Consider the following 16442-nt stretch of genomic DNA (forward strand, 5'->3'; position numbering starts at 1 on the left):
GGGTATTGTCATGGCTCCGCAAGTACAGAAGGCTAATAAAGATCCAGCCACCTAGAAATCACATGCTCAATAGTACAGATCTGGTCATCTAGGAAATCAGGCTCACCCCGGTACAATTTTACTTCTCTCCTGGGTCCAGCCCCAAAAGCAAGTAATCCTGAACCAGTAATTAAATCCAGTGACAATTCAGTCCTCATCACTATGCTGAGAATGTCTACTTCTCCATCACTTAATGAATGCCACAACTGTGACTTCCCACTGTCTGGACAAGTGAGGATGTAGTTAAGAAGCAGCTAAAATCCAGCTGCTCAGCTAATTAAAACAGCTCACATTGATCTGCATAGGGAAATTCTTTCAGGAATTGCTCTCTAGCTGTTTCTTCAACCACTTATTACATATTCATGTGCTTGTCACTGTCATACTTGGGGATCATATTTTACCTACCAAACCTTCAATTTTAAGGCAGAACACAGGCAGGAAGTCAAAGCAGATCATGGCAGCAGATGATAACATTTCACACTCCAATTCTCACAGCAAACTAGAAGTCCTGAGGTTGCAACAGCTTCCACACTTAATAATGTCCAGCTTAGACCTTGAAGCTGAGACACCTCCCAGATTTTTTGTGAATCAGTCACTCAGCTCGTGTACACCCTGAATTAACTCTTTCCTGATACCCTGCATTAACTCCTTCCTGATCTAGAGCTACAGACATGCTAGCTAGAGTTCCCCTCTCCTTTTCTTTCAGGTAACAACCTGAGCTGAACTGCACCTTGCCCCCAAAGATGACTGTACGAACACACCCATTCCAGAAAGGCAAATCCTCAGCGCGTGATTCAAGTTATTTTCTGTCTTCATTCTATATTGACTGATTTCAGCTCACAATAAAATGTACATTACAAGAACAGAGGGCTCTACTTATTGAAGTTTGGCCCTCCTGGAACAGCTAAGATTCTCCTCTATGCCATCTATCAACATATTTTTACTCACTGTTGCGATAAGCCTGCTAGTATGTTTTGAATAAGATTAATAAATAGTATTTATGCTTTAATAACAATTTAACTTTGGTAGTAAATATTTCTAGCAGTAGCAAGCACCTATAATTTTACTAATAGCATAATTGCAATGTAGCACTGTAAATGTAAATGCAGGTATCAGTGAATTGTCATAGTGATAGTGACAGCATATTTGGGCCCAGCCAGCAATATATTCAGACACAAAAGTAAGGGTTAAAAAAATGAAGGGAAGAACCAGCTCTTTCAGATAAAACAACTCAGTTGTAAACCGCAGCTTCTTCTGATGGAAATTCTTTACCATTAAAGTCTAAGTAGTTTCTGCATTTGCAAATGGCAAAAGATGAGAGTGCCCTACTTCTACCGTCAAACAATACAAAACAAAGCTTGTTCCTGAAGAATGGTTCTTTGGTTCAATTATTTGCAGTAGCATTTCAGTCAGTAAATCAAAGCCCTCTCTAGCAACTGACAGGACATATATCTCTGCTTCATACATCTCTGTACATCAAACACAATCTGGTGGCTGAATGAGGTCCAGAACCTTTATAATTGACATCACAGATGAATAAAACCTGGTTTAATCATGAAGGATGAGCAGGACAAAGGCATAAAGAAAACCTGTTGATCTTGATCAACAGAATTCAAGATATCTTTACAAGGCTTTAACTATTATTAAGTATGGATATTAGATTTTCTTCAAATAGTCTGTGTACTTCATAGAACATATAAGTATAGTGTTAAGGCTATCTTTAAAGTTTTGTAAAGGGGGAAAGTGGTATGTGAATGAAGCATTAATGATTACTAACAAAACAGATAATGCTTTGCTTTACAACAGTGAGTATCTTCAATGCCTACTAAACAGGTTACCTCCAGATCAACAAGGAGAAAAGAAAAGAATAGCTCGAGCGGGAGGAAATCACTCAAAGTAGTCCAAAGATGGGTGTATTTCAGGTGGTCTTTTGAAAACGTAGAGGCTAAGAAGCTTAGGAATAGAAACACAACAGGGCATGGCTCCAGAGAGGACGAGCAGGAACAAATGGGTGTTGACTGCAAGGGCGAGAACTCAGCAGGACCCAGCGGATGCATGAGCTGGAGGTGAGGAATCTGGAGGAAAATGCTCAGGTTCTTGCAAGCATACAGACTTCAAAGACTTCAGAGCAGTAATGAAACCCAGGGAACAAGGTATAGGTGCTTCTTATTTTGCCTAGACCTGCTTGTTTCCTGTGTAAAAAAAAAAAAAAATCTGTGTAAAATATAGGCCCATTTGCTTCACCTATTGCACATCCTTTGAGGAAGACGCTAGTACATGTATGAGTAAGGAGTTCCTGGGGAATCTTTGGGCATCTTAAGGCACCTGGTAGATGGATAATTGAGTCTCACTTCAAAGGGACAGTACCAAATGGCTTCTACACTCAGCAGTTAAGATAGTATCTGGATCCCACCTAGTCAGAGATTAACAGCATACAATTCCAGCTCTGTAATATAAAAGCCAGCCATTTGAGAAGAACATAAAATGCAAAGTTCAACTGCAGCCACAGAAGTGAGATTACAAGAAGTGTTCGAAGCTGGTGTCACCCCAGTGCCAAAAAAAATCAGCTGAGCACCTTTGAGAATTTCAAAGTATGACGATGACCAATGCTGATGATGGCCAACGCTGAGCTCTTTGACAAGTCCCATTCAGTAGGATTTCCATGCTCCTTTAGGCTAATTCAACTTCTTTGTAGGCCATCTGAGTCAAATAAGCATCGTGAAATGTGTTGGAGTTTAAGCTTTAGCTGAGTGAGGAAAAAAAAAAAGGAATTTTCTCATCGTTTTAATTATAGACGTATGTTGAGAGCAAAAACAATTGTTGTGAAGGGACAGTCTATAAAACAGATGTATTAATATATATGCATCAAATATAGTGAAGTCTTAACTCAGCTCTTAAAAACAAAAACCCTTCTACACTGTAAATGTGAACCAGCAGCCAAAACCAATGTGTGTAAGAATATGACAAGGTCTTCCATATAAAGAGACATATGGGCTTCAAAGGGGCCATTTGTATTTATAAATAAAAGAAGATAAATCGTTTAGCAAGCAGCAGAAGGACTCACGCTCAACCCTCCCATGTTAAAGCCTCACAAAAGTAAAACTATCTTCATGTGTGATCACATCTTGTTCCAATGGACTGTTGACTCACCCAGTTACACCCTACAGTATGTGAGGTCCATGAACTTGTAACAGTGGCCCTTACAGAAAGCACAGTGCACAGAAATTGTAAAATTATATCTCATAACCACACCCTTCACTAGACCCGTCTTTCCAGAAAGTGCCCTGCATGCAGCTCAGTCAGAGAAACGGCATCTTTGCCTATACACTCTTCCCTTGCCCTTCCTCCAAAAACACTGAAACACTTCCTTTTCTTCTCTACCACAGATATTGATGGAGCTTTTGGTTACAAAATACAGAAAATGATTCCTCGGAAACTTGCACTACATAACAACAAACCATACATTCATACATCTGTAGGTCTACAATGTTTACCTCCATGTTTAAATATGACCTTAAAGTGCAGTCTTTTTTATTCATTCACAAAGATCCAGCAACTCTGAGACTAAGGTCAACAATTCCCAAAAGATACGCATCAAAGATTATTTTTCAAGTCTTGGAATTTTGCTTCTACAAGAATGTAGGTAGGGTACAGCGTATAGGTAAAGGTAATCTCTTTGTTAGCCCAAGTTGTGGAAAAACGACCAAGTTTTTAGATAGTCAAAATCTTTTCCAAGGGTGAAACAGAAGCATCAACCATCAGAGCTGAACAGATTTTTAAAATCACAACTAAACTTCCAAAACTTGCATCTACCCCAAACACACTGCAAAACCCTGATAGGCGGCCACAGCACTGAATTCACTGTAAGAGCACTCAAACTACCTACCTCAACAACCAAGAGAAGGTCTTTAGCTACTGGGGACACTTCTTTGACTCATCTTTGAGCAAGTCACCATTCAAACATACTACAAGACAGGAAGAACTTCCTCCACCCTCAGTCATACACCCTGGCAGTCTTACGACATCATGGACCTCAAATTATATGGCAAATCAGTAAATAGCGTAGCCCCTAATGGATGGTTATAGCTTGGAAGAAATAATCCCTATCATCACCTTTCCTCACCCAACTAAATTTAGCTTCAGAAAAAACACCTTGTAGAACAGATTGAACCAGACCTTTCCAGAGCAACAGTCCTAAGAAATACCTTGCCAAAACATTTCACAGCCACAGAAATCAATGCCCCTCCCTAGCCTGTAAGAATCCGCAAAACACATGGCTCTTTCATATGCTATGCGCTTCAATCAATGCACCATATGCCATCAGGTAAACTAGGCCAAGGAAATTAAGAGCCACAAAGTATCAGGTTCAGCTCACTGAGGCAACTGAACGAACAGAAAACCCAGGGACCAGAGGGGTTAACCCTTCTCTCGTAATAATCACTTCATCGTTGACCCTTGATTCCAAATCTTAACTAAGACAGGCCTAGAGAATAATATTTCTCTTAAAAAATAAAATCTCCAGTGCAGCTTAAAGGCTCCCAGTTCAGATAACATAACAGGTAATTTCTCTAACCTCCAGTCTCAGCGATGCCCTTAACTCCAAAGGCAGTAAGTTGTTCCTGTCCTTCTTCTCATGTCAGCCAACAACCTTAACCCCCTCTGCCCTTGCTAACATGCCTCTGAGCCTCCAAAACTAATAGTGACCTTTTCCTTAAGACTCCCTAATTGATTAACACAATCTATTTAACTCCAGAACAACAGCATTTTAACTTTATCAAGAAGCTTTGCCAGCTATAAGGAATGACAGCCCCGTCTCTTACACTACAGGACATAGAAAGCATTATTAAAACTAGCAGACACCAAGTTTGAAAGAGTCAAAGTAACATTTCAGCATGCAACATGTTAAACTGTGGCACTGCTTCCCACAAAACACTGTGGGTGCTAAAATGAATTACAAAAAATGAATTAAAAAAAAAAAACTACAGAAAATCCATTGAGGGCTATTAAATACAAAGCATCACCTCTCTCAGAGACCCAGTGCCACACAAATCTGGATGCTGACAGAATGCATGGATACTTTCCAATGCCACTTGTTTCTTTCCTTATCTTCTTCCTTAGGCTTCAACTTCACACATCAGCAAAGACAGAATAAGAATACTGGAATAGGTGGACTTCTGGACTGCTCCACAAAGGCCATTTTTATACCCTCAGTTGTCTTTCAGGATGGAGGGAGGTCCCCTGACTGACAGCTTCACCATTTTTTCCAGTTACTTCAGTTGCTCTAGTAAGATAAATCTTAAGATAAAAGGACAAATCTTGGATTGCTTGCTTTTTAAAGACATGTGAAAATCCTGATTTTTTTAATGTGGAAATAATCTTGTCAATTTCTAGTTTACGCCCTCCAAGAATGTTAATGATTTTGTTTTCAATTGCCATTCAAGTACATCCGCATTACACTAAGCAAAATACCTGTTTAGCACCTGCAGCAAGGCAGTTACTGCACTAAGAAGTGCATTTTGTCAATTCAAATACTAACAGACATAATTTAAAAAAACTACAAAAGACAGTATGGGAACAGTAATTAAAGGAAATACAGAGAACTGTGTCATCATTTCATATCTGTCCTAGATGGAAAAAAAAGAAATGCTGTCATTAACTGAAAGCATTGGTAGTCTGTTCATTGTAAAATGTTCGTTTAAAAGAACACATTTCGTTATCAACAGCCTCAGAAGGAAGAAGATGGATTGGGCAGTAATGCAAATAATTTTCTGTCCTATACACCAGTAAGGTGTAGTGAGAGAGCCTCTCCTGCAGGTGTCATTACTGTACTTGGCCCATGATACTGTACTCTTTCTTCCTAGCTGCCCAACCTTCACCTGTCAGGACCTCTACATGATTTTAGCTATTCATGGACATAGTATTTTAGAAGGAGCAGTGGAAACAAGGTAACAAAACCCCATGATGGTCTTAAAAGCAGTTGCCCAAAAGAAACTGTGCTCTTGGGAGAGAAGGGAAACTTCCTGAACTGGAGCAATTATAAAATGATACCAGTATTGTTTGAACTAATACTATATTAATACTAGATGCTGGTGTGTGAGGGGATAGGGAAGCAGAAGTCCAGACTACATGGAATAGAAGAATTACAATAGTAAAACTAAAGCTATTTCTTTCCACTAAGCATTTATTCCAAGCAAAAATATTGCTTAATATAACACGAGATCACTGATGTACTTCTTTTGCTTGAACTAGATATTATGTTGTAGATCAAAAGACAGAATTAACAAAGTAATCATTGTTTGTGATTAGAACGCTATGATTAAATTTGGACCTTCTCCGTAATTAGAAGTCAACCTTTGTCTCAAGCCTCAGGAGATGGGAATGTCCACTACACCCAGAACAGATGACAAACCTCTCGTTAACAACTCTCCCAAGATTAAGATGTGGCTATGCATTCTTATAAAGACTATACTTACATGAATACGTTCCACATTTAGGGTTGTGTGGTCTAATTTCAGTCCTCTGTAGCAAGGGACCTGCCCGTGACCTGCCTTGACTTTAGCCTTCAAGGGTACAGGCAACTTGACTTTTTGTACCATTGAATCTTTATTCTCTTCCTGAAGCTGAAGTAGTTGGAAACAGATGCAAAAGCAGCTCATCCTTGTCTACACTAAGGGCTAGTGCCAGCTCAGTTGAGCCCGTGGTTTGTCACAGATGGCCAAAGCTGGGACAAATCCCATACGTAAACACAGCCTAAATTCAAATGGTGATACCTGCACTGAGTAAAATATCGCTTTTGAAAGCAGAAACGCAATGTCTCACAAACGATAGGATCAGAGTATAAAGTACAGCTGTGCAAACTGCACAGCAAGCATTAGAAATACAGGAAGAAGGAAGAAACTATCAATGTGACAGGCCTCACTACGAATATTTTTCTCCCATGATGTAATGAGGATGCAACTGAAACATGGTTTGAAAGACTACTTGATCAATCATTTCTCTGATCAACCTACCAAAACAGATACTATTTAAGGTAACCTATTACCTATACTAGACTGATCTGCACACACCAAAGAATAACTTGCAATGAAATGACAAAGTAGGTGAGCAGTACAGAAAAAGAGAACCAAAAAAAAAAAGGAAGAAGTAACAATCTCTGCTCTCTTGTGCACATCAGAGTTAAGAGGCCATGGAAACGAACACAATATAACTGCGAACCCTCCCACTCAAATTCCAGAGGTGAAGGAAAACATAGGTACTGACCTGAGCCTAGACAGAAACCTACACAAATCCTTAGGGAAATAAACCAAAGCTCAAGTATCAGCTCCAGAACTCTTAAAATATCAACATGCAATTCTTTCAGAGAGAACCAAACTACTACTACTTCTGAGCTGGAAGGTTACAACCTGCTGAGTCTGCCTCCTCAGCCCTGACACATATCCCATAGGCTTCCCCTAGCAGCTGCTGCTTCTCTTTCGCTGTTTTCTTTGAGGCTATTACAAATACCTTTGGAAAGAATTCTCTTCCAGCCCTCTTTCCCATCCACCAGATGAATTTCATGTGCTATTTGTCATTAAAATGTCTTGGGGAAAAAAAAAGGATAATCATAAAGAAGCAGAATTATAACCATGCCTGATTAATTTGGCCTATCACATGTTACTTATAACAGAGAATTCCAGTTCTCCCCACAGCTTCCATCCACCTCAGAGCAGGGTTAAAAGCCAAAGCCATATGGGTGTTTTAAAGAGAATTATTGCCATTTTATAGGGAAAAAGTGAAATCTTCTCAAAATGCCCTTTAAAAAGAAAGACTCGTGATTAAATAAACTGCAATGTGTAATTGTGTGCTTCCTGAAATCACCTTTTCTAGAACTAAGGTCTATCATGGTTGTTTATGCCCCAGACAATTCTCCTAATGCACATGGAGAGCGGCCTTATGTCTGGATGCTCCTCAGTACCTTCTACTGGAGTCTCCTCCACGAAGTGATGGGACAGTGAACTTGCTCATGTATACAAGATGCCCAAAGGAGCACTGAAATTCTTTCAGTAAAGAAGGAGGGTTAACCCTTTTCTCTTTATTCCTTCAACAAGCATCTCATTCTCAGCATTATTTTCCATTATGAATTAGCATAAGCACTGGAGAGCAGCCCAGACAACGGAAGGAGTTGTTCAGGGCACCGAAGCAAACAGTCCTTCAAAATTCCCTTCGCAGAAACCAGGAACAGAGAGCTCTTTTATTAAAACAAATCCCTCTTCTCTGTTTAGAAATAAGGAATCTGGGAGGCTGGCTAGGATGTGCCCTTCACAATAACTCTTTACCACTATCTGTGAGATGAATAGCCAAAAATCCCCAATGCAACAGTGATGAATTGGTGGTGTTAAAACAAACACCAGCAACAACAGGCTCTAGATACCCACATGATTCCTACTTGCCAACAACTAGGCTGAATCCATCTGCCATTTATTCCTCTGGTCTACCTGCAATCTTTTTTTTCCTCATTTACAGACAAGTATAAACCGAGCACAGAAAATTAACACTGCAAAGAATAAATTAAACTTAATGATTGATTGTGGCAAAGAAGCTGTCAAAGAAATATGCTGCACAAAATTGCTCCAGCTTATTCTGCTCCCAGGAGAACATCTCTGACATGCACAGCACGTGCTGCTGACCAGAAACACATGATAAACAAAAGAAAGACACATGGGCAGATTCCAGTCTCAAATTTCACCAGTTTAAATCCACACTAAACCAGTGGGATTGCACCACGCTCGAAGTGACTGAGACCAAAATTTAGCTCTCAGAACAAAAAAAAAAAAATGGAGCCACATGATCCTACATTTTAGATACCAACAACAGAAGTCATGATACCAAGCCCCTGTTTCCAGCTCTGCCATTGATTTATTGTGCAAATTCCAAGAAATCACTCTGCCCTCCTCTGCTGAACCTGCTTCATCTCTAAAGTGGAGACACAGCTATTTTTTACCCCAGGAGATCAGCCTTCTGATCCAACTAACCACATGAGCACTGGTAACAGCCCAAAGGAGGGAAAGAGATCCTTCCTTCTGGAACAGCACAGGCTAAGCTCAGCTCAGGGCAATTGTGAAACTGTACCCCAAGGGTTTGGGAAGGAGGCTTTTTATTACATCAACTTCTGACCAGCTGGGAGCCTACAAAAGCAGGACCTTCCTCTTTTCACGACTTAAAAGCATGCTTAGCCTAAGAGTAACCTCCTACTCCTTAGCCTTAAAAATCGTAAAAGCTAAATATAAAGAATAAGAATTGAACAGTAAAACAAGTCTCATCCCCCAACATTTGCCCTTTCTTCTACACACAACCCTTCCCTTTCAGATGGAGCGTGAGCAAGGTTCAAAGTCCCAAACTTCAGATCTGTACTACAGCCTGTAACACTGGCTGGATGGGTAAAAGTCTGAAATTTTCCTCTGTGTGGAACAGCTGCATTGACAAGGTAATGCAGACATTGCCAGCAGACAATACAAGGCTTTTGAATGACAGCAATGAAAAACCATATTTCAGGATGCTTGTGGGAATGAAGCTGATCCCTCTGGATATAAAGTAGTCCAGTGTTTGAACTAAAGAACTAGATTGAGAGTGGTTCTTTTGACACTGTCTCCCACAGCATTACCATTTGGAAATCAAGTTAGTACGAGACAGACAAGCAGCCTATAAGTTCCCCCTGTACTCGGCACTGGTGAGGCCCCACCTCGAGTACTGCGTTCAGTTTTGGGCCCCTCGCTACAAGAAGGACATTGAGGTGTTGGAGCGTGTCCAGAGAAGGGCTACAAAGCTGGTGAGGGGCCTGGAGGACAAACCATATGAAGAACGACTGAGGGAGCTGGGGTTGTTTAGCCTGGAGAAGAGGAGGCTGAGGGGAGACCTTATCACCCTCTACAACTACCTGAAAGGAGGTTGTAGAGAGATGGGGGCTGACCTCTTCTCCCTGGTGACAAGTGATAGGATGAGGGGAAACGGGTTCAAGTTACGTCAGGGGAGGTTTAGATTGGATATTAGGAGACATTTTTTCACTGAAAGGGTTATTAAACATTGGAATAGGCTGCCCAGGGAGGTGGTGGATTCACCATCCCTGGAGGTGTTTAAAAAAAGGGTAGATGGGGCACTGAGGGACATGGTTTAGAAGTGGCTCTTGTCAGGGTAGGCTAAAGGTTGGACTCGATGATCTTAAAGGTCCCTTCCAACCTCAACAATTCTATGATTCTATGATTCTAAGTGGGCAGAAAATAACTGGGCCCAGTCTCTCTCTCCTGGGAGTTTTTCAAGACTTGGCTAGAAAAAGACATCATTGGCCTGATTTAGTGTTAGCAGCTTCCCACTATGAGCAAGATGTTGAACTACATAACCTCCAAAGGCCCCTTCCCACCATTTCCACCATTCTGTGATTTCTCAGTACAGAAGCAGCAGTAGCATCAGAAGTCTCTCCACATTGTCCATTTGACTAAGGCACAACAGAGAAGCAGAGGTCTTAAACAGGGTTACAAGAGCACCTCTCACTCTTTCCAATGCCCAATTCCAATACAGTACCCTGGATTTTAAATTTACCTAAAATACACAAAATCTGTTAAGTGGCCTACAAAATTAGCAGTGAAATTACTCCTGCAGACAAAACAACTCAAGTTGTTACATGCACAAATGTCAGCAGCAGTTTCTGAGAGGCTTCAAACTAGAACCCCTGGCTTCAGGCACTGGGAGCTACCAGGATTTCTGCAGCAGAAGGAAGGCTCTCATATTCCCCTTCAGAGGTGCAAATCTGGAACTATTAAATGAGTGACTGTAGACTGACCGTAATGGTTACAACACAGAAAATCCTGTTACTGTCTGTTTTCTCAAGACCTCAAAAGCATATTGATTCATAAAGGCACATTGGTAAAGTGAGGACAGTGGAACTGTTCCACTACGTTCTCAGGCCTGTGCCTTAAGACTCCCTTCATGCTCTGTTAAAGGCTTAAGATCTTAATTAAAAGGTGTCTTTCAGGCTTCGCAGATGATCTGGGAAAACACATTCTTAAGATACAGTCAAACCAATATTGTAATATTTATTAAACACCATTTCACGAGATTATCATTATATAGCAGAAGAAACAGAAATGCAGAGAAGCTTTCACTAATGGAATTCTGCTACATAAAAAAAACTAAAACCAAAGTAAGATACAAAATACCATTCACAAAAATGATAGCTTGATTTACCAGATGCTCACTAAAGGGATCTGTAGCCCCTTTGATCAGCCACTCAAGTGCTTCTTTATAAAGGAACAAAAGACGGGTTGTGTCTATTTGTATTGTTGACTTGATGTATTTTAAATAAAAAAGCCCAATTTAGTTCAATCAAATGAAGGCAACCAGCCGTAAAAGAACTTTTACAATCAGCAGGCAGACTATATGCCACTAAAACCTAGAATCTACTTCTAGAAATGAAATAATTATTTTCTTCCCCCTCCCCATTTTAAGGGCAAGCTTTCTCAGTAGACTCCTAGATGTTAAAAACCAAGTGATCGATACACTACTAAATCTCTCAGTAAATTGTTGCAGTGTTTAGCTACCTTCATCCTCTCATCTCCAAGGTCAAGGCAAGTACAATGAATTAGATCACATTACAGGACTGTGTTTAAGGATTTTTTCATCCATAATTCTTACCCCAAAGGAAAAAAAAAAAAAAGCATAATGAAATTAATCCAATTCCTTCTACGAGCTTTACTCATTTTCAGGGATTAACTGCAAGTATGTGGATGCCTGAAATCTTCTATTCTATTACTATAATTTTCAGTTTGAAAACATTAAGAGACATAAGGCTAAAGGGTCTGCTTCTTTTGACCTTACTGACCTGTGTTACAGCAGTGCACAACCTGAAGCTATCAGAGCCAACAGTGCACGACTGACAGCAAAATCAAAAAATAATGATAATTACAGATCACTGTTGCCAGTCTAGATATATTTTTAATACTGTATGAAATATAATAATTGAAGGATGGTTAATATTAGGTCATGAAATTAAATGTCTCTTGATAAAAATTTAACATAGCAATAAGTATTATTTGGATTCAGGGAACATCTGTTTTGGTCTTACTAATGTGCTAATATTTAACAAAAAAAAATCAGTGCAGAGTGGTACATGAAAACTATATCCACAGGCCCTGTTCTGCTACTCCTCACTTATCTAAACTCTCCTGCGTGGCAGATGGTTGTTAATTGCCAGAAGAGGCAAAAGATAGTGTATTAATGCACATTTTGTAAGCATTATCTAGTATCTGTTTCCCTCTTTTTAAAGCATTACCTATGGTATTTAATTCATCCACCCCCAAAATTTCTTCCCAGTGTCATGCTAGATCCCAGTATTACCACTTAGAATACTCCACCTTCCTGTAGTATCTCTCCCATACTAAACATTTGATAGGCTAATAACAAAACCGGAATATTTGTCAGAGTTCCTGATAACGCTATAAATACATTTCACCCTGCATTATTTAAATGGAATCATCCTATAATAAAATGAACTATATTAAAGACCATTTATGTACTCTTATATCTAAAACAGTTTTTTATGTCCTTTTCATTGCAAATGAATTATGTCTGAGCTCTGTTTTAAAACCGTTCCTGCTTCATTGTATATGAGCTCTTCATCCCTAATACTGTGAAAACTCAAGCACAAGCTGATCTAGAAATACACAGAAACATGTAAGAACATGGTGTTGGGAAGTACAAGATTTAGACCTCTGCAATCAGAAGAAATATTGTCATGTGATCTTTTTATTAAGCTGATCATGTTCCAGACTAAAACTTAACATTACAGAGCCCGAGGAAGAGTTGTTGGTGGTGGTTGTGCTTTTTTTTGTCTCTTCTTATCCTGGTGTTCCACATTTGTGATTGAACTGGACAGACCTGTGGGTAACATCTACACCCACTATTCCATCTTAGAATAGCTACCTTTCTCAAGGCTCATTGCATATGTCTTCATCTGGCCAGCTAGTATCTCCATGTCCACCTCCATTATTTTAAAGTAATTCTAGTGACGAAATTCTTGTTACTAGACCTCGACTCCTAGTACAAAGACGTGCAGGGTCATTTTTGTTCCTGAGAGAGATGCCATGTTGTGCTTTAAGAGATGCATCCCACAACGTGCAGCTTAAGGAAAGAGTAGACAAGATGCCTTTGAGCCACTGTATTTTCTCTTTCCCTTGTCATGAGCTGCCCCCGGAGAGGAAAGTGTCATGGGTGTAGTAGCTCATCATAAAATGGCATAAGCCATAAAACTGTCCCCAGTGGAACTCAAACAGCTCTGAAATACTGCCTATGTTAGAAGAGAAGTGTTCTTTGCACTTTAATTAAGTCTTGCATATTTCACTATTTAGTTTTCCCTCAGTTATTACAGCAAGGGCCTCTGGTCTTTATGAGGCTGCAGCTCTTTTCCCAGACATGATATGGCCAGACTGGGGATAAGAATCTCACCCAGCAATTTGTCACCACAGGATTATGTTTCCAGCTATAATGAGAGATGAACCACAGAGTGGTGCACTATCAATTAGCAGAGTACATCATCTAAGTAAGGCAGGCCGCTCCTGTTCTGGCCTAGAAGCAGCAGCAAGACATGCACAAAACAACACTACCCTTTAGACAATGACTTTTCTTCCTCATAGCTCACCCTGGAAAGCAGAACTATCATGACATGATGGCCAGTGAGACTGAGATGGGGGCAGAAGATACACAGATATGGTTAGAAAGCATGTGCACTACTGACAGGAATGAAAGACTATTGGAAACATGAAAGACTATTGGAAGCTGCATTTTTCTCAACATTATGAGCAAGGTACATTATACTGTTATTTTCTATGTGCTTTCCATGTGAAAACTGGGAATCTGTAACCTAGACAACTTAGGGCAGTGTTTTATTGTCAGAGCTGGTCCGCAGTTGAAATTCCAATTCCATGGAAAAAATCTGAAGTTTTTGGTTCCAAATTAGAACTTCTAAAATACACTCCAAAGCAACAAGGTACTGGTGGGAAGGACAAGCCAGAAAAAAGGGGAACAGACTGAAACTGTTTCAACCTTAAACTAAACATTTTGATAAAATTAGTTTTCCTTTTGATAATGATTTGGATTTATTTGACATTATTGTAATATGACATGATATAATACAAGTTCAAACATGTAGACTGTAACTGCATCATTTTAAGAAAAAAATTTAAGTATTTTAATTATAAAAAGAAATACAGTCATTGATGTTCTAAGTAGATATATGTAATCAAAGACAAAGGCAATACTCCTCTGCAATTTAAACACACTGCTGGAAACAGCTACAGTGCTGTTGCGGATATTGGAGGGAAGGGGAAAAGCACCCTCTCTCCCATCACATCACACAGTAGATACAACACATCAACTGTGCTATAAGAAGAGGCTACAGTTCCCTCTGTTCTTCTAGCTATAAAGGCTACCCCACTGTACTGTAAAAGCGTAGTGAAAAAAAATCAGACTGTAAAAATCAAATGAAAAGGTCATGTCATGTCAGAAGGCTGGACACCAGGGGCATCCTTTGGAAAGGCTTTTCACAAAGGAGTGGGAGAGCCAGTGTTAGCTGTTCTGCTCTATCGCTTTACTTCATTAAAATCACATTATCCACCACAGGATATGGATGGGATCCTATTCCTGGGTGGAGAACTGAGTTTGGAAATAAGGCAAAAGAGAAAGAGATTTTTTAAAAACAAGAGCATAAGAAGGAGAACTACAGAATATTGAGAAGCTTAAGCGTAAATGTGGCCTTGCAAATCAATAGGTTAGGAAGTTCACGGCAATTGCTGATGGCAATTTTAAATAAACATAAAATGTTTGTGTGTGTGTGTTTTGTTTAATAATCATTTGTTTGCTTCTCTTAATTTTGAAACCTTAGGTATGATGGGATCAGAGTTAATGGAATAAAGTGTTGCTATTCTTGACTGAACCAAGAATTATTTTTCCTGCTACAAAAGCAAACAGTCCAAAGAATACAGAAACAAGTGTCAGGAGGGCTTCTTGTGTTAAATCATAGTTTTACCAAACAACCTTGTGCATGATACTTAAACAAGCCTTTCAGATTTTAAGTGCACACAATTACAGTGTAGTAAGCCCTGTTAATTCCTTTGAAAATTTTGCCCATAAGGAATATAAAATAATTACCTTTATCACAAAGTTATTTTGGTATTTCATTACTGTTACCAAAACAGAGAAGTAGAAGAATGGCATTTTAATTTTTCTGGCTAATTTCCTAGTTCATCCCATAAAAGGAAAAAATTAAAGAAAAAAGTAAAAGAAGGGAAGAATAAATACAGAAATATGGTTCTTACCCTGAAGAGCGGCAGTCTGGTTTATTTCTTTCAGAGCGATCTGTGAGAAAGGAAGCATAATATCAGCACAAAAGTTGGATGTTCTTTAGCAATACTAGTGCAGAAGTCTTAAAAGAACTGTGACACCTTATGACGAGCAAAACCAAAAGCTGATTCTGTTACAAAACTGTTTTTCTGCACTGGACTACTCTGCCTGAGACCAAGCAAAACTACTGGAACTTTAACGTTTGTTAAAATTCCTCTACTCAAAATACAGTGTATTTAATGTTTCGTATTAATGCTTTGGAAGCTTCCCCTCCCTTTAGCTAAAATGAATAGGACTTTAGTTTAGGGTAAAAATAAGGGAGAGGGAAGAGGAAAAAAGAGAAACCACAGATTACTCAGCGCAAAAAAATCATTCCATGAATCATGGCTGGCAGGGTTCCCTGACAGGATGGGAGAAAAATCAGCAGTTGGTTGCAGCAACATCTGCAAATGCACTGAATCCAGCGCAGCCCCATCATTAACTCTTCGCCTTCTGGGTCTTCTAGATACTGAATCTTTCTTTGTTTTCAGAAAGGGTTTTGTTTATCCAGTAAGTATTTCAAGTAGCTTATTTGCACTAATGAGATTGACTCACAAACAAAAATCTACACAGTACAATCATATCAACTCAGATGAACTTTTTTTGCTGAACAATTTATTAGTTGGTAAAGCCATCTCTAGATACATTTCTAAAATATCTTTGAAAGGTCCAGTATGCAAAGAAAGTATAAAATACTCCTCCTAAGAGTTAGGATTATCACACAAGCATTACAAAATAACCACTGTGTTGTTATTAGAATTCACATATTATCGGTTATATTGTAAATCCAAAATATCCCTGTATGACTTTTGAACTACCTGAAAGAAGCAACTGAGATTTGTGTTCTTCTAAAATACATATATTCTAAAATTAGAGGGGGTTTTAATAATTTATTACAGGAAGATCCACTATGCAATTAGAAGGATATTCTTACAGCTAAATATAATCTCCACTGACCATGGTAATTTTCCTTCTGATTGCATCTGTGTGTATTTTAA

General features: G+C 39.2%; 1 protein-coding gene across 6 annotated transcripts in view; it reads right to left on the bottom strand.

The window, feature by feature from the left end:
* Positions 1 to 16442, bottom strand: part of SH3D19 (SH3 domain containing 19) — an 86162-nt gene that overhangs the window by 51446 nt on the left and 18274 nt on the right. For 2 of the 6 annotated variants that reach the window (XM_074589645.1, XM_074589644.1), the window contains exon 2: positions 15381 to 15420. In XM_074589645.1, the coding sequence (XP_074445746.1) occupies positions 15381 to 15420 (40 nt within the window). Of the gene's footprint in view, positions 1 to 1877; positions 2552 to 2614; positions 2796 to 15380; positions 15718 to 16442 lie in introns of those variants that run through there. The other 4 variants (XM_074589648.1, XM_074589649.1, XM_074589646.1 and 1 more) reach the window with 4 other exon arrangements.

The sequence above is a fragment of the Larus michahellis genome, chromosome 5, assembly GCF_964199755.1.
Source record: "Larus michahellis chromosome 5, bLarMic1.1, whole genome shotgun sequence".
NCBI lineage: Eukaryota > Metazoa > Chordata > Aves > Charadriiformes > Laridae > Larus > Larus michahellis.